The 19,654-nt window shown below is 37.8% G+C and overlaps 1 protein-coding gene and 1 long non-coding RNA gene across 2 annotated transcripts; one reads left to right on the top strand and one right to left on the bottom strand.

Annotated features, from left to right (window-relative positions):
* Positions 1–1,786: 1,786 nt before the first annotated feature.
* Positions 1,787–2,254, bottom strand: LOC122050892 (collagen alpha-1(I) chain-like). The gene has a single exon (XM_042611761.1). It carries the CDS (start codon positions 2,252–2,254, stop codon positions 1,787–1,789), a length of 468 nt encoding a protein of 155 aa, XP_042467695.1.
* A 15,861-nt stretch (positions 2,255–18,115) lies between these two features.
* LOC122054245 lies at positions 18,116–19,096 on the top strand. The gene is made up of 3 exons (XR_006132612.1): positions 18,116–18,521; positions 18,628–18,683; positions 19,073–19,096. It is a non-coding gene; the product is annotated as an uncharacterized LOC122054245 (long non-coding RNA).
* Positions 19,097–19,654: the final 558 nt, after the last annotated feature.

Here is a 19,654-nt window from a genome sequence, read left to right as displayed (position 1 = left end):
TGGCGATGAATCGTCAAAAGCAAACCAATGCTTTGATACCACTTGTTAGGATCGGTTGAGCTAGAGGGGGGGGTGAATGACTCACTTCGTTTTCTTGATCAACTTGATTTTGCACAGCGGAAACTCAAAGGCAATGCTAACTCGGATATTTACTTGATATCCACCTCCCCAAGGAGGTGACTAGTCCAAGGATCCACACCACTCACACTCTTCCACTATCAAAACCCTTCTTCTCGGAATCACACTGAAGGTGGAGAAACCTTACACGGTTACAACTCTCCCTCTCCAAAGTAAAGGATCATACTCACCACAATGAAGAAGAAAAGAAAGATTACAGGCTTTAAAAGGCTTCTTCTTCGCTGAGTGAGATTTGAGAAAGTAGCGAGAGGGAGATTCTGAACTTGAGCACCTTTTGAAGATCTTGAGCACTTGAGAGAGTTAGACCTTGGAGAGCAATGGAACAGTATTTGTTTCTTTTCTTCTCTCTTTTCTTTTTCTTCCATGCCTTTAAACGTTGAGAAAACTAGTCGTTTCTCACGTAGCCGTCGCCGTGAATCGATCGGAGTCATATTTGGATAGATTCATAAGTATCCGTTGGAAACCATCGCGTCACGATCAACGACTTAGATTGCTTCACTTGAGTTTGAATCGATCGGTGTAGTTCATGAATCGATTCAGACCTCTACTCGTGAAATCGCAGCTCTGTGAATCGATCGCCCGATCGATTGAGTAACCTTAATCGATCGGCTGATCGATCCAAGGGAAATCTGTTCTTTGCACAGAGGCTTCCTGGATCGATCACTCGATCGATTGGATTGCCCCAATCGATCGGATGATCGATCCAGAAGCATTCTGTGCTTCGCACAGAAGCTTCCTGGATCGATCGCTCGATCGATTGGATTTCCCCAATCGATCGACTGATCGATCCAGAAGCATTCTGTGCTTCACACAGAAGCTTCCTGGATCGATCGCTCGATCGATTGGTTTTCCCCAATCGATCGTCTGATCGATCCAGAAGCACTCTGTGCTTCGCGCAGAACCTTCCCAATCGATCGGCCGATCGATCGGCTTCCCTCCAATCGATCGACTGATCGATCCAGAGGCATTTTGCCTCACAGTTGTGTCTAAATCAATTTTCCAATCGATTTCTGATACGTGAGGGATCATGCATCCAGCTTTATGACCTGCAGGAACTTCTCTTGCCAAGAATCCGGTTCTCGATCTTCTTGGACTTCTCTTGCCTTGCATCCGGTCTTCTGACTTGCAAGGATTCTTTTGCCAAGAATCTGGTCCTCGACTTTCTTGGACTTCTCTTGCCTTGCATCCGGTCTTCCGACCTGCAAGAACTTCTCCTGCAAACTCACACTGTATGTTAGATCCAACGTATTAACCTAAACTTAAATAATTGTCAACACATTGAAACTTTCAGGGCATGATTGCACCAACAGTGACAACATTATTATCATACATAGAACAATTATTCTAAAGGTTTTTCAGTTCAAAATACTGAAAGTTAAACCAAATTTATCTATAATGCCTCATACAAACTAAGAAAAAAAAGCACAAACAAGATCGTAATTAAGAAAGTCAAAACCTCAGTTATTACATTCTGATTAATAGAATATAGATGTAACAGTAGGAAAAAGCTGATCTTGGCTAACAATTATAGTTCTAATAGAAAAGAGGCAAACAAAATCTTAAAGAAGAGTTTTCTTAAGAAAAGTAGCAAAGATCTAGAGTGAAGCGAGTTCAAAACTTTCAGTGAGCGCAGGAGGTCTGCGTGGTCCTAAGGTCCAGTGGGTCTTTGTGGGTCGACTGGCCTAGTGGGACCAAGAGGCCTTGGAGGTTTAGCAGGGCCACGTGGGCCAAGCGGGCCACGCGAACCTATAGGGCCAGGTCGTCCAACATGGCCCCTAGGCCTAGTGGGGCCAATGGACCCTGTTGGGCCAGCTCCTTCTGTAGTGTCAGTAGGCCTAAGCGGACCTATAGGGCCAGTGTGACCAATCCTACTAGTAGGACCATTAGGGCCTAAAGGCCCAACAGGGCCATGCCAGCAGACCCCATAACGCCAGCAGGCCCCACCGGCCAACTCACCCCTCAGGCTCGAGGCCCCGGAGGCCCCTGTGGCCCGGGGGGCCTTCAGATCTAGCAAGGGCTTCAGATTCAACAAGACGTCTAGGGGCAGCAAAGGATTAAGATCCGATGGGAGCTTCAGTGGCAGCAGAGACTTCAGATTCGGCGGTGGAGATTTCATGTCAGATCGAAAAGCGCTTGAAGGGGGGGGTGAATAACGCTCGTGGCTTTCACTTTAATTTTAAAATAATCAATCAAAGATACGCAGCAGAATAATAAAACTTAAACACAAACACTAAGATTTTACTTGGTTCGGAGACTGTCGCGACTCCTACTCCAAGGCCCGCATATAAGAGTGCTTTCGATGGACAATCAGTATAACTTCAAAAAATTACAACTTGAAAGTATAATATTAATGCAATAATTAAAAGTATACCGACAAATAAGAAAAAATTTTTAAGGCTTTCGGTTGACGGGGTCGAGTTATGACTTTGTCGAATCGTCCTTTAAGCAGCACACGGAAGAAGGATGACAAGTTACTGTTGTTATCTTTGCTGTTGTTTGAACCAGCTTCAAATAGCCTATTGAGGGTGCCTCCAGCATCCATAGGAGGCGCCTCCAGCAGGGATTTCTATCCCCTCAACATCGGTGCCAATAAGCTCCGCTTCCTGTACTGCTTATCCACTTCCTGTCACACTGGGGCAAGTCATGTTCCAAAGTCTAGTCACAGAAGCGATGAAGATGATGAAAACCATGAAGCAGAAGATGTTCACGATCAGACAACTAGCGAAAAGATTGTGAAATCAGAATTTGGGAACAATGTCAATTGAACTTACCACATCGGTTCCAAGGATGAAATCAAAAGGAGGTTCGACAGCTCTGATATGATCTTCGTGTCCCCAGTCGAGCTCCGCAACTGTAATGCAACCAAATGATGCAGAACCTGTAAAGAGGAATGAAGCTTAAACAATCCACTAATAAGAAAAACAACATAAATTTACCCCAGAGAAGCAAAGTGTCAATTTCTAGCTAACTTCTGGAAGCAACAAACATAAATTCTCAAAATAATAATGTACAAAGCAAGTTGTTTTCAACATAATTAGTCAATTTATAGCATGCATCTTCCTGAAGGAGCTATCCAGTAGAATATCCTTGTTTAATCTAAAATCCAAAACCAAGATGATTGATGATATGAACTGGTCATGCAAATTCACAAGAACATACATGTTAGCTAGTTAATTCAAGACCTTTGTAAAAAAAATCATGACTAGCCGTTTTTATTCATTTATTCAGTTATTTATTTATTTTGCTTTTGGCTAGCCTGATGTTAACCTTGGCTGTTGAAAGGGGAAGAAGCAAACATTGCTCGAAAAGCACTAAATTTCAGCACATGGATTTCACCAAATTGGTCATACACCCATTTGATCAAAGTATGTAAATTTTGTGCAGGTTTCCATGGTGCCACAAAAAAAAACACTAAAGAATAAGGTTACATTCCAAGCAAGATCATGATCAGGGTGGATGTAGCTGAAAAAGTTAACCGGGACCAAGTATAACTCAAACAAAAAGAGTTAAGTAATAAAATAAGAAACAAGATATTCCCATGTATGGTGTGTACCTACTAAAAACCCTTTGTATGTGAATAGTGCGTCACAATGGTTATGTATCACACGATATGGATAAAAACAAAGGGAGAGTTATGCAAATGCTACATATATAATAAAAAAGAAGAAGATCAAATAAGACCTGAATCAGGATTTGCTTGAGTAATCCAACAAGAGCTGCGCTCAGCATTCCTCATCAGCAATGGTAACACCTCAATTTGGTCAGGTGATGTTACATTGCACCCTAACAATGCCATTCCTAAAGCATATACCGTTTAGAAGCGATCTATTTGTACAAGGAAAAATATACCAATTTGTACTACAAACTTACCAAGTTCAGTTAAGCCACAACCAGCTCCAAGTTCAAGGACATGTTTTCCTTTTAATTTAGATGGGCAAAACCTTCCTTTACGACAATGTTTTTTCCCTGATCTCGGAAGTCATTGGATCAGTAAAGAATAAAATTAATCTTGTAATTTTTCTTCAAATGGATAATGTATCAAATCCGTGAGAAACATTTATAGATGTGTTGGATTTTATCTTTATTATGTGGGATTAATTGTAATTTGTATATGTTAATACAAATTGAACCCACCCGTTTAAATGATCTAACTTAAAATCATTGAGTTTCGGATTATTAGATGTGGATCTCATATGTGTAAAACCCATTACTCGTATCTATTATCATCTATAAGCTGATAAAGGATGTGCACTATATAATGGGTTGGTCTCCAGAGGATTAGGGTATCTTTTGAGATGTCTCTTCGTTCCCCATTGACAAGAGGATTCGGCGCCGTCAATCCTAACTCCTTCGGAAGACCAACCTTTTCCTCCTTCTTCTTCTGTTGCAGGATTGTTGGATCGAAGAGCTCTACACAAAGTACAATAGTAATTCCGTTACATTCAGATTTTTCATAATTACAGTATTTCATATTTAATTATTATGCCAAGTTTATGGATGAAATAGATCCTTGCTCTAGATATTTTCTTTGTTTGAGTATTTTATCCGTTCTTGTAATTCATATGGTTAGGAGAAAACTCTAATTTCTATCACTTGGTATCAGAGTCACAAGTTCTGATTCATCATTTTCATTGGTAATAAAGTTTAAGTTTTTTATCGATTTATTGTTTGTATGCTAGATCAAGTTTTCCTAATTAATATAATTTTTTTTTCATCAAAAATCATATAAGAGAAAACTAGGATATGCTTATTTTTTTTATTTCTACGAAAAATATGAAGAACGATGAAAATCATCACCGTTTAACCTAATTTTAGGTAAAATTATGATGGTTCAATTGATTGCTTTGGTTGGACAATTGATTATCGAGTCTAAAATTTTGAACAGAAATGAGACTTGATTGGAATCGATCGACTAATTGATTAGTGCCTTCAATCAATTAGGATTGAAGTCCAATCAATTAATAACCTTAAACTCACGACTATGTCAATTTTAATCGATTAAGTTTATTTTTTAATTGATTGTGATTATTTTTATTCAATTTTTTTTTTGAATCGATTTTAAAAAACCGTGAAACAATATGTTTACTATTTCATGAAAAAAGTTTCTTAGTGAAATAGTGTTATATATATATATATATATATATATATATATATATGTTACGTTGCGAAACCTTTCATGCGGACCGCTGCGGACTTGACTTTGTGGCAGGTTCGCGTCATTTTTTTCAACATATCATGGTTTTTTTATCTGTTTTTCAAAAGGTAACTATAGCATCCCTAATCTCTCTCGCCGATCGATTCTTCTCACCGCGATGACTCTCATAGGGGCCCTCCCTTGTCGAAGCGAGTTGCGCCTGAAGCTAGGGTTTCCCCACCCATTCCTCCTTTGTCGCAACACACCCACCGCGAGGAAAACCCACAGGCACCTTCCCTCGTCGCACCCTCGTGATTCTTTGGCATCATGCCCGAAGCTCGTTGTGCCCGAAGCTAGGGTTTCCCCGCCCCTTCCTCCTTCGTTGTGACACACCCGCCCTCAGTAGCCGCGCCGAAGCTAGGGTTTACTTGTTGCACCCTCCCTCGGAAAGTCGAAGCAAGGGTTTTCTCGCACCTCACTCCCCTTCATTTGTTCTCCTCGACGGTACACTCTATTGTTTGGTTTTCTTTTCTCCAATTGTTTGTGACCTACATGTTAGAATGTATACTAAAAGTCTAACTTTTGATATAAAATATTTATCTAGAAATAAGAATCACATTGGTCAAATGTCTACATTTGTGATAAATGTAGTTGTTCAATTAATTTATACTGTAGATAACATAGTATGTGGTGCCACATGCAGAAGATGATATTATCAGTACCTTATAAATTATAAACAGTAGCTCACGACCAAAATGGAAAGGAACAAACCATTAGAAGGTCGTAGTGTAATTAGGTATCAGTTTATCTTGACTGTATAATTACACTAGTACACTTAGAGTGTATTGAGTAGGACCATTTGAGGTCGTTTCTTTTATACTGACTTTATAAAGAAACAAAGACCTCGGTTATTATGGAAGTGTGTGCTCTTAATCCTAATATAATAACAAGCACATATATTTGATATTTATTTCTTTAATTTATCAATGGGTGAGATTTAGTTCGATGAATCAATAAGCCTGATAAGTTGGGAAATGACATCACTTATAGTGTGTGTTGTTGATTATAGAAGGAAACTGTGTCCTAGAGATACTAGGTTGATAATGTCCTCAAGAGGAGCTCATAAGGATTGTCATGTTAAACCCTGCAGGTGGACCTAGTCCGACATGATGATAAGGTTGAGTGGTACTACTCTTGGACTAAGATATTAATTAAATGAGTTGTCAGTAACTCACTTAATTAGTGGACATTCGATATCTTAAACACGGGAGACTAACACACTCATAATAAGAAGAAGCCCAAAATGTAATTTGGGATTGGTGCGGTAGTTCAATAATAGTTCTCTAGTGGAATGAATTATTATTGATAAAATTGAGTTGTGTGTTCGGGGCGAACACGGGATGCTTAATTTTATCGGGAGACCAAAACCAATTCCTCCTCTTGGTCCCTATCGTAGCCTCTTATTTATAAAGTACTATACCCACCTATACCCACCTTCTATACCCACCCAAAGGGGGCCGGCCAAGCTAGCTTGGGAACCAAGCTAGGGCCGGCCTAGGTATAAATTGGGATGGCCAGCCCTAGCTTGAACCCAAGCTAGAGGGGCCAGCCAAATTAAATTAAAAAAAAATTTTAATTTTAATTTTTATTATGTGGAAGATATAATTTATTAAAGAGAATTAAAATTAAATTATCTCTCTTGTAAAAGATCTACAAAAGATTAAAGAAAGAGATTAGATCTTTTTCCTTATTTGTAGATTGGTGAGATATTTTATTTTCTCTTTAAAAATTATTCACATGTTGTAAAATTAAAATTATGGAAATTTCTTTTTATCAACCATGAAGAGATTTTGAAGAGAAATTTTAATTTTAAAATTTCCGGAAACAAATTAGGAAGTTTTAATTGTTGATTGAAACTTGTCTAATTTGATTTCATAATGTGGCCGGCCATTAGAATTTAATTGGGAAAATTTTATTTTATTTTTCTCAATTAAATCATGTCAAGGAAATTAAGGAAATTTTATTGTAATTAAATTTCCTAATTTGCTTAGGCCAAGGAATATAAAAGAAGGGGTGAGGGTGCCTTCATGAGAAACAACCTTTATTATTTCTCTCTCTCTTTCGTTCCTTGGTGTGGCCGGCCATCATCCTCTCCCTCTCTTCCTCTTGTGGTGGCCGAACCTCTCTCTCCCCTTGGAGCTCTTGTGGTGGCCGGATACTACTTGGAGAAGAAGAAGAAGAAGGAGAGAAAGCTAGCATCTCTTGGAGCTTGGTTGGTGTTTTGTTCTTCTTCCTTATTGTTGGCCGAACCTAGCTAGGAGGAGAAGAAGGTGGTTGGTGGTTTCTCATCTCGGAAGATCGTTGCCCACACAACGTCCGAGGTTAGAAGAGGAATACGGTAGAAGATCAAGAGGTCTTTCTAGAAGGTATAACTAGTAATTTTTCCTTTCCGCATCATGCTAGTTATTTATGGAAATAATACCAAATACAAGAGGCTTACGTTCTAGTATTTCGAATATGTTTTTCGAAGTTGTGTTCTTTTGTTTTTTTTTCCCTTGTGATTTGATTGTTCTTTTTGGTTAACCTAAAGTTATTTTAGGAAATTAAATATTAGATTTCTATAAAAGGTTTTGTCTAGTCGGTGGTGGTTGCTCCCATATCCAAGAAGGTCATGTGCCTCGCCACGTCAGTACTGGGAACCAATTATGGAAATTAATATTTAATGGAATTAATAACTTAAGGTGACTTGGGTCGAAAGTGTTAAGTTCCGCAGGAGATCCAAGTCAAAACCTAAAAGAACAAATAGATTAAGTTTTGGATCAAACGTGTTAAGTTCCGCAGGCGATCCAAAATTTAATTTAAAAGAACACATGGTAGCTAGGAAAAGGTTCAGACCTTTGTACAAAATTTTTGTACAGCGGAATCTCTAGGTTTTCCGAGTAGCAACCAACACTACAGAGATTTGTGCCCTTCATCTGGTTATTTATGCCTTTTGTAATGTATAATATCTCGAGTATCTGTTAGTTCGATATTGATTAAAGCCTAAGTGATATATGATTCGTTAAAGATATTCCAAATACTGTAATCTAATTTTTTACAAATTGGATTAATTTTATCTCACTCCAAATACCATTATCTAGGTATTCCAAAATATGGTGTGCCATAAAATTTAGGTATTTTAATACAAATTGTGGCTACTTTGAGTGAAGTTTGTCAAATTTTTCATAAAATTGTGTGATTTTCCATTGCTTAAGCAAATTGTTATTATTTAGCTTAATTTTATCGAATTTTACTTTTTTGGTTGCTATTGAATGACATCATTAAGTAACAGCAGTGTCAACCATACCAAATATAAACCTGTATGATGTAGGGACTGCAGACTAAGAGCATTGGTGCTAGTCTTTAGATCAATCAAGAATTCAGGAAGATTATATTATAGTGGCAAAAGGCGAATACGCTCGCCCCCAGCGCCCCCGCCAACCCGTCCCAGTATCAACACGGAGGAAGATTATATTATGGATATAAGCAACATGGATGGTAAAAATGGGTGAGGTTTGATACTGGACTAAATGAAGACACCAATGATATACATTTTAGGATGTTGCCAAGAGTGGAGTCAAGGGTAGAAAGTGAACACATTACTTATCCTGGACATAATATGGGAAATTAGAATGTATTGCTTATGGTCTGAATATTATTGATAGTGAACTTAATTCTTTTGGCTATATACTTGTTTTGTTTGTTGGTTGGTCTAGTTAAGTAGTACTAGTATTGTAATGTGATAAAGAGATGTAATTATGGATGATGTCTACATTTGATTTTTTTTTATTTATGGATGGATATTGATTTTGTATCATTAGTATGTTTATCTCATAACTACTCTATCGTTAAAGGGAGGGGACATAAAACCATTGAGTTAGTGATAATGTTGATTCCACCCTCATGCATTCATATCTAGGAAAATTTTGTCATTATTAAGTGACGTGGAATAAAGGAAAATGTAATCAGAAAGAGGAACATATACCTATTGTACAGGGCCAGGTCCAAATTCAGGGAAAGAGTGTGGAATTTGCCAAAAGAAAAGTACCATAATTAATAGAGAGGCTAAGATATGATATTTTGATCCTCAGGTTACATTTATATGATATATAACTCTGGAGGAAAAGTTAATAAATGTGCACAACCAATTAACTTTTTGCTAACATTTTAATTTTGACACGATTTAGAACTAGATGACATAGAAGATCTTCACAAAATTGCAAGGTATCAGATGTTATTACTCTTCATTAAACCTATCTTCTAGTAACTTAAATTATAATGCAAAGGCGCTGAAGTTTTATGCTATAACAAAACAGTTGCAGTGTCCTTATTTGCTGGCATATCCATTTTCACTTATAACCAAATTAAGATACCATCAATCCAATAAGCCACCGAACAATTTAAGCATATATTCTTCTGAAGATGTGAAAACATAATAAACTCTCTCACAAGCACTAGATCACCTTGCAGCATTGTCTTGCAAACATATATATGTTAATATAGAAGCAAGTTTTGTGCCTATCGATCTAGTGAAAAAAATTTCGAATCAAACCAAAAGTATAAAATTAAAAATCTTCAAGATGAAAATAAACAAGGATTCCAACCGAACTGAAGGGTGTGTAATCGCACATAAAATTGAAAAATTTCTGTGCGAGCTTGTGGAAATCTGTAACGCTCGAAAATTCTCAAAACTATTTTAGAAATATTCTATGATTTTTCTGGAATTTTAGAATATTTTTATAGAATTTTTAGAGCAGCGGAAGTAGCAAAAACAAATAGAAAACGAAAATAGCCTAAGCGGAAATTGAACCCGAGACCTATTGGGTCCTACGACTTATGGTGAACCATGGTAACCAAGTGAACCCAACAGGGCCGTGCTAAAAGGAAAGGGGATCAATTAAATTTATATTTGAGATGGGCGGAAATACCTACTTAATATAAATAGGGAATTAATGAGTGAAGAGTTATTTTCTCTTTTAACGTGACTTGCTCCTCCTCACCCTAGTTTCCGCCGACCCTCTCACTTCTCTTCCTCTCTCTCGGCACCAACCACAAGAACAAGCAAGGGTTTGGTTCCAAGGGCAATTCCGGCGACGACTTCGACACGAGGACGTTCCTCTCTGCGAGAAGAACGCACAGACGCGAGAAGATCGTCGAAAGGATTGTCTCCTCCGGAAATCTAGCGATTAGAATCGTAAGAAACTTCGAATAGGAGGTAAGAAACCACTCACCTGCAGTATAAGTAGCTTTTCGTACGATAGAATGCTTTTAATTTAGCCATATGTAGATTTTTCGACGCATAGTGGGTATTTAACCCTCCTCGCAGATTTAGGGATCTAGTTGAGCACCTCTAGATGGGCCAGACCCGTTTCCTCATTTCAGTTGGAGATTCTAGACGATGTCGGGTGCCTAGAGGTGATCTCCCTAATAGAGGGGAGAGTTGGAGCACACTAAGTGTTCGATAAAATGCTTAGCTCAGTAAAGTGCTACAGTAGCATTTTTAATAGCTCAGTAAATGCAATAGAAGCATTTAAAATAGCTTAGTTAGTCTTGCTACAACATATATGGGACTACGGTCCAATGGGTGGGCGCCCATAGTCGTCTCTAGGTTCAGATCACCTAGTAAAAGCAAGATAAATTAGTTAGCTATGATCCAGTATTTTACTTTCAGTAGGGGCACTGTACAGGATTAGATATCCATTGGGCTGGACTCCCATAGTCGGTCCCTAGGTTTAGATAACCTAGTAAACCTTGCTAAATTCGGGATTTGCAACCCCGGGTCTAGTTAAGGATGCGCGCATAGCATGTACAGTTGCCGGGCCCATTAGCAGTATGATTATGTATTTTGATCTATTATGGTAATAGCTTTCCAAACTCACAATCAATTATATGATTATGTTTTGAAATCAGTTTTAGTTCAGCTTTAGTTAACTCAGTTATGTTTCAGTTTAGTTCTTTCTTGTTGATACTTCAGTTATTGCCATGAGCAGCTCTTGGTTTTTATGTCTCGTATGATAGTATGCCATGCCTAGCACTCTCTATCATGTTTTCAATCAGCATCTTTCAAAGCATGAACTTATCGTATGCATGTTTTTGTGAGTAGATGGTTTCTTACTAAGCGAAAGCTTATAGATACTTTCTTTTCCTTATACTGCAGATAAAGGTAAAGGGAAGATGGACTAGCGGAGGCTGGAGTGCAATGCTACGAAGATGTGTGTGGGCAGGAACTTGGAATAGAGATCTTGGGGAACCTTAGCAAGCTTTGTTTCAAACATTAGAGCTTTTCAGTGTTTTTCTTTTATCATTTTGCACTTTAGTATGTTAATCGCTATGAATTAGTTAGTCATGCACTTTATTATGCTTAGAACATCTCTTTTATGTTGATAGAATGTTAGTTGTTGTCGTTAGAGTGTTTCTTAGTCATTTTAGCACTTGTAATGTGATTGAGGTACGAAACAGTGCTGAAATCAGAGCTCAACTGCAAAATCAGAAACCCCAATCGATCGGTGGATCGATTGGGGGTTCCCAATCGATCAGCTGATCGATTGGACAATCTGTTCCGCGAACAGTAGGCTTCTGGATCGATCCGCTGATCGATCCAGCCATTTCCGTTGCGAACAGAGAGCTTTGGGATCGATCAATGGATCGATTGACCAGCCTGGATCGATCAGCCGATCGATCCAAATTATTGCCCGAGCACAGTAGCGTGTTGGATCGATCACTGGATCGATCCAACGTTCCAATCGATCAATGGATCGATTGAGAGGTCTGATATCAGCGGGAAAAATGTCTAAGTTCAGTTCCTTGACCATGGGGAAGGTAAAACATGTCATGAATAGTTAGTTTACCTACCTTAGTATGTACAGAACCAAGAAATGTAAGTAGTTGAGTAAAATTTTAATTAGTACAGCTTCCGCATCTAGTTTTAGTGATGGTCGGGAAATAGTTTAGCACAAATTAATGTAACGATCGGTCTCACAGCCTAGTTAGTAGGAGGCGGGTCGTTACAAAATCTGTGTGAACGGTGTGTAATCACACATATTATTGCCTTTTCATAAATTTGATTGACCAATTTTTTTAACTTAAGTTAGTGTATGTGAGTGTATAGAGCAAATTACATGTGAACGAGTAATAAACTGTTGTAGTCTTTTTTGTATACAAAAAATATATATGATTTAAAGAATTAACCCAGATTAAGAGTAAAGTAATTAACTCACAAATAGATGTTTATTCAAGAGTATCTAGTGAAATCTTAATCAACATTATGTTATGAGCTATGTTTAGAATATACTTTTTTAGTAAATTGCTTAGGGCATAGTTTGTGAAAACAAATTCATATCATCTGTGATAATGTTGATGACAATAAGCAATGGATCCAAATGTTCTTATGGCATCAAACAATATTCTATACCAGATTCAACTTCCAACCAAACCAGATTTTAGAAGTCCAAGCCACAATTGCAAGTCTCTAGCATTCTAAGTTTATACAAAATAATCAAACAAAATAGCAGTTTTTTTTATGGCAATCCCGTGGTTTTGGATTCACAAAATAATCAAACAGTCTTCTATACCAGATTAAATTTCCACACTGTACCATAATTCTTGGTGAGTGAAAACTTCTCTAACACTAGAGCAAAGGGAATAAATCTCATCGAAACTAAAGCCAAGGCAACATCCTGCAACCTCGTGGTTTTGGATTCACTGAAAGAAAACACACATGAAGCTAAATACAGTCAACAAGGATAGAAATATTTAGCCTTAAAATGTAGAAAAACATACCTTAGAAGGAGGGAGGTCCTTTCCATTTCCATAAACAAAAACTTGTGTTTATTGCCTCAGATACCGGTGATACCTGCAGCTATTATTGCAACAAATGAAGTTAACTAAATACAAACAACAAAGTCCTTTCCATGTATGAATTCTGAAATAGTATTCGTTAGAAGTATGCATTCTTTAGAAGAGTTATGGTTTTCTATGAGCATGTAAGCTCAGTTATGCCTTTCTTCTCTAACCACTGTTGATATACACAGGAAATGCACTAAATCAAATAACAAATACCTCAATGGAAATGCACTAAATCAAATAACAAATACCTCAATACAAGAAATGCACTAAACCAATCAAATATACAAACAAAGGAAATAGATGAATACCAACCATAGATAATTATAACATCCTAGCGCATGTTGTTAGAACCTGTAACAATAAAAATAATTTATTAATCTCATTTTCTCAATAAACAATAAACCACTATAATTTAATAAATTAAAATTTTGATAGTACCCGTTATAGATCCCAAATCAGGTTCATATGTGTCATCAAGACTGATATGATTATTATCTTCAACTGATCTGATAATTGACACATTATCATATACAAAATATAATAAAATAAATTTGTTTGCAAGAAAAAATATAATAAAAATAAAAAATTGAATTGACACAAACCCTTGTTGCAAATTGGGGCAGTTATGCTTGTCATGTGATACTCCTCGATGTCCACATCACGACAAATCCTGTAATTTGATGTAGATTTCTCCTTTAATGATTTTAATCTCTTCCCACATCCCTTAGTTCTTACTACAGAAGGATCAATAATACTAAGGCTCTCATCAATGGATTTCTTTCTTTGACTTCTATCACTGCATGTTGTACTAATGGACATCTCTTGAATTTTATTGTAGATACAATCGAATTGTTCATCCAAGAAGGTTGCCCTCTCATTACTCAAAGATGCATCACTAGCTAACATTGAAACTTTATAGGAAAATCTCGAACGCCTCGACATCAAATATCTTTCTAAATCTGGATCATTAATGACATTTTGCTCCCCTAAAGCAAATATTGCTCCCACTTTTGCATCTCATGTCTATCGTTCGAGTATATACGTATCATGTAAATGGAACACTTGGTTAATACGAAAAAAGCTAGCATATGTCTGCATGGAATGCCCTCAAATTCAAATTTCATGCAACTACACGATATGTAATCCCATTGTTTGTCATGCATGAGCACTCTTGATTTTGAGGAAGAAGAACTTTAAAATTTTATCAAGTGGTAAACCGTTGAGCCAACTCTTGTAAATGTCTACTGTACATAATAACTATGACTCTCGGTCATTTCACTTTGGAACTCTAGCCATTTCTTTTTGCGAACAGCTTAACCATTTGAGTTTTCATTGGCTAGGTTGTATGAACCTGGGATGCTCATTCATATCAATATAGTCCACAACTAACTCATTGTGCTTTTGGTGTCTCAATGCTCTATTAAAACATGTGATAAAATCCATTAATGAGTTCTTATTTGAGACATATTTCTTGAAAAATACATATGAGCCTTCAGATCTTTGGCTATTTAACATTCCTATAGAAAATACATGATTAAAATATGCTGACACCCATCTGTGTCATAATTCATACATCAAGGATAACCAATCATTTTTCTCTAAGTTAGCATCCTTGATAGTCTCTTCCCATGACTTGTCAAAATATCAGGTGTTGTAGAATTTGTAATGACATTCTTTATGCTGTGATAGTGGTTTTGAAAAGTCAAAGGGTCTAATTTATCTGGGAATTTATTCAATATGTGCCACAAATAATATCGATGCACTGTTTGAGGGAAAACTTGCACAATTGTTGGTGTTTAACTCTGTGTCTAAATGTGCAGGAGCTTAGAAGCACATGAAATCGAGTAGAAGACGCAGCTAGTAAGAAGGATGACATGAGAAGGGAGCCGACAGGCTCGGTGCATCCGAGGGACGAGGTGTTGTGGAAGAGTACACCGGCGTATGAGAAGGACGTACGCTACGTTCCGAGGGATGAGAAGCCGGAGCGGAAGCCTGCTCAAGGAGAAGACCTGGAAATGGGTTCGGGTGAGCCCTATCCCGGATGGCCACGATTACCCAAGCGATTGAAGCAGCTTAAGAGCAAAAGGTAGCTGCAAGTATTGCTGGAGGCGCCTTCGAAGGGAGTTGAAGGTGCCTCCGAGGCACCTCCGCACCTTCACTATGGAAGGCTCCTTCCATTGCTAGAAGGTGCCTTCGATGAACAGTACAAAGGCGCCTTTCAGCCTTATGGAAGGTACCTTTGACCAAGCTGAGCATTTCTAGGCCCAACCGGCCTTTCCTGTCCGGGCCTATGCAGAGAGCTTTTTATTCAGTTAGCCATCGCCCGACCGATCATACGCTATAGACTAGATAAGGCTAAGCATCTCTGGCCCGACCAACCTTTCCCGTTTGGGCCTATACAGAGCTTTGTATTCGGTTAGCCATCGCCCGACCGATCATACACTATAGACTAGATAAGGCTAAGCATCTCTGGACCTGACCAGTCTTCCCATCTGGGCACATGCAAAGAGCTTTATACTCGACCAGGTTTGGCCGCCATCCCATCTTCTCGACTTTGGCTTCCACGTCATCTGAAGGGTTCGCTCACCATAACCCTTATCATACATCTAAAAAGATTAATGTCACACAGAATTCTTGATTCTCCTGACATGTCAGACTTTGATGTCCGCATAGAATGTATTAAGGGACTAGCTATTGTAATGATGTTTTGGAGCTAATACATACGAATATTTATGGATTATTCCCTAAAGCATCTTGGAATGGACACACATATTTTATTAGCTTTATAGACAACTTCCAGATTTGGCTATCTGTACCATATTCATGAGAAGCCGCAATCTTTAGACATGTTCAAAATTTTCAAAACTGAAGTTAAACTTAAACTAGGTAAGAAAATTAAAGCCGTCTGATCCGATCGTAGAGGTTGATATTACAGTCGATATGATGAATTAGGTGAACAACGTCTAGGACATTTTATGAATTACCTTGCTAAGTGTGGGATTATGCCTTAGTATACCATGCCTGATACTCCCAGTCAGAATGATGTAGTTAAACGTCACAATTGCACCCTAAAAGATATGGCAAGAAGTATGATGACTTTCACTTCTGTACCAGAGTGTTTGTGGGGTGAAACACTTAAGACTGCAGCTTATCTACTCAATAGAGTTCCTAGTAAGACAGTAACTAAAACTCTATTTGAGATGTGGATGGAAGTCTAGCATTAAGTATTTACACGTCTAGGGTTGTCCAGCTAAAGCTAGGCCTTACAAGCCTAATAAAAGGAAACTAGACTCAAGAATGGTTAGCTACAATTTTGTAGGTTACTTTGAGAAGTCAAGAGGGTATAAATTTTATGATCCCTTTAATAGATCCTTCTTCGAAATGGGAAATGCCAAGTTCATTGAGGACAATGGAATTGATAAGGTCAAGGAAGTATCTTTTGAGGAATGAGTTGACAATCTTCCAGTGGTCATTACTAGTGCGATTAGTAGTGGTATGATTACCATACCATACATTATGAGTATAACACATCTAGTGAGCGTAGTGAATCAAGATATTTTCATGACATATCCAATGCAATTGGAGGAGCCTTTCACTGAAATTGAAGTATTGTCTCATATTAATAAGTATCTCAACTATCGTAAATACAAGTGGCTTTAAGGCGCGATCCATAAGGGAACGGAGAACCACTAATTCTTGTGATTATGTTTATCTCCAAGAGCATGATTTTAATATAGGGTTGGAAAGTGATCCTAGATCTCAGAAGTCAAACAATGTTACTAGCCCAAAGTTTGAAAACAACCAACTTTGGTAGTATAGTAATTGTCATATAAAGTTAGTCTTTACATTCCCAACATAAAAATACAACATTTTCACTTTTTGACAAATTAAATTACATTTCCCTAACTAAATTAGAAAACTCATAGTTGCAACAGAATTTTAGTTCTCCTATTCATAATTGAAGCTGGTTCACCATCCCCAGAACTCGACTTACTCTCTACACTCGATCTCATTCTCGATACCACTTTCATATTTAACTAAAATGATTTGTAAGGGGTTAGTGATTTGTGAATCGCTCAGAAGGCAGGGGATAAAACACAAATACTGAAATTCTTGTGAAGTAGTAGTAAAAATAATAAAAATAATTTAGACGCAGATTTTCACGTGGGGACTTAAATTAAATCATATTCCTCATGGGTTAACTGATATCAACCCTTTAGAATTATTTCTTACGGAGGAGAGGTTGGAGTTCAGAAATATTGCAGAAGTCAGAAGTCAAACATATTCAGAATACATATTCCTACCATTTTCTTCATTATCAGTCTAGTGCCCAAAATTATGGAAATAATACTAATCAGTAATCAAAAATATTTAGGGGTGAAAAAATTAATTTTCAAAGAATAAAAACTATTGTTTTAAAAAAAAATCCAGAATTTGCGTAATAAGTCCACTTATCGTTCCTTAGAAGTTGCTATGGCAGTGATATCTTCTTTCTTGCCCAAAACGAATCTGTCAGGATTCTGTTTTCTCTTATGGTCAAACCTTCCCTTTAATAAGTGTGAGGTTATTTATAGTAGTGAGTGGGGGTGTTATGATCTTCCATTAACCCCACTACTTCTACCTTCCATTATCCCACTAATCCTAAACCGTAGACTAACACCATGCATGTGAGATACACGAATTTATTAATAAGGTTTATCATGGAATAACCTTAGGAATTTTTTAGGAGTTTCTAGAAATTTTTCTGGATTTAAATGGAGCTCATATGAGTCGTTTAAGGGAATGGATATATCAGGCGGGAAGAAGCCTATTTTTTTTTTTTTTTTAAAACGCATTATTAGAGTTCGATTAAGGAGTTAACTTAGGGTTTAATTTCATTAACCCTAAGTGAACTATTAATCGGGGTTTATATATCACCCCAAACCCATTAACTTGACCCATTCCTCTCTTCTTCCACTCTCTCTCTGTCTCTCTTGCGGACGACCCGAAACTGACGGAGGGCGATTCTTCCCTGACGATCTCGTTCTCGCAGCGTCACCTGAGGAACGTCGCTGGATCATGAGGCTACTGGCGTTGTCCAGGCCATCTCTGGTGGAGCGATCTCCTCCTTGGCCGTTTCTTGCACGCAATCGACGGGGGTTCGACATCTAGGGCACCGCGATGATCAGTCTAGGTACGCTTCATTAGGAAATCTTGTGGATTCTGAGATTCTGTCTTTTTGGTTTCCGATGTAATGTCTTCAACGATCGAGACTAATGGGAGGCATCAGATCAACTTGTTAGTGGATTCTTCTTGAGCAGATCACGGTGTTCTTCATTTCTTGCGACCGTTAAGGTCTCGGGTGAAGAAGTGGGGGTCAATTGAGGTGAGTGTTGTTCCTGTTTGTTAGGGGTTCAACAATTTATTGCTCTACAATTAGGATCTGAACTGATTCTTGGAAGGGATTGGTGTATGGTTGCTTTTTTTTGTAGTTGTCGGGCAGAGTCTTGCTGGGTTACGAGTTTTTGATTTGCTGCCATACCTCAAGGTAAGTGTCTTCCTGTGATGTACCTCTAGTCTTCTTATTAGTGTGTTGTATTAGGTTTTCTAATGGGTTGTATAGTTTTTTTCTTGCTTAGATCAAATAGTAGTGAATGGATGTATTGCTGAATCCATATTGATACTAGATTACCATGTTGAAATTAGATTAGGAGTTGGAATGAAAGCTATGGGTTTGGGTGAAATTGAAAGGTGAATCATATTTGAGCCTAATCTAATTAATTATGGAATGTTAGGGTTATTTCATTTTAAGCAATTATGAAAGGAGAAATGGTTTTAATTTAATCAATAGAAGGGGACATTAACTAGGGTTAGCTAATGCGTTAAGGATAGCTATTTCTTTTGGTACACGATTCATATATCCATTATATGACACAGGATCTTGATCGGGGACAAGCCGCATGACGTGGAGGTTTCTGTTAGATACGAGGCATTTCGAGGCGGGTATGTCTTTCTTGTTTTCTCTTTAGTTCTTTGAACTTAAAGCATGGCTATATTTGGATGTTTAGGCTGCTTTACCTAAACTTCTGTTTGATCTTTGATGTAATCTAGTTTAATTCGATACAGTCTCGACTGTTGTTATGTGAACTCTGTAGCATATACACATATAGAGTTTGTATCATAGGGATGCCCGGTTTATTCGGTTAGCATACCGATTATGCATATTGATATTGAGTATACACATGATTGGTATGTGTTGTTGGAGTCACATAATTGATTGACCATTTGCATTGTTGTGCATGCATATACGTTTGGTGTAGTTATTGGAGGCGTTTCTGGTTGTTGTATAATTGATGATAGTGTCTATATTGTGATTATTCACATCATGTTCATCATTCATTGCATATTGACGACTATTGTCTTCCTTGTGGTGTGAGTGAGTCGTCAATCATTTATAGCTGCTCATTCGGTCACTGTTTGAGAGTGGTAGTTAGGAGTGGAGCTAGTCCTGTCGCACTC

This window comes from Zingiber officinale, chromosome 3A (assembly GCF_018446385.1).
Source record: "Zingiber officinale cultivar Zhangliang chromosome 3A, Zo_v1.1, whole genome shotgun sequence".
Lineage (NCBI taxonomy): Eukaryota > Viridiplantae > Streptophyta > Magnoliopsida > Zingiberales > Zingiberaceae > Zingiber > Zingiber officinale.
The sequence above is the reverse complement of the archived record's forward strand: the minus strand, read 5'-3'. Positions and strand labels throughout refer to the sequence as shown.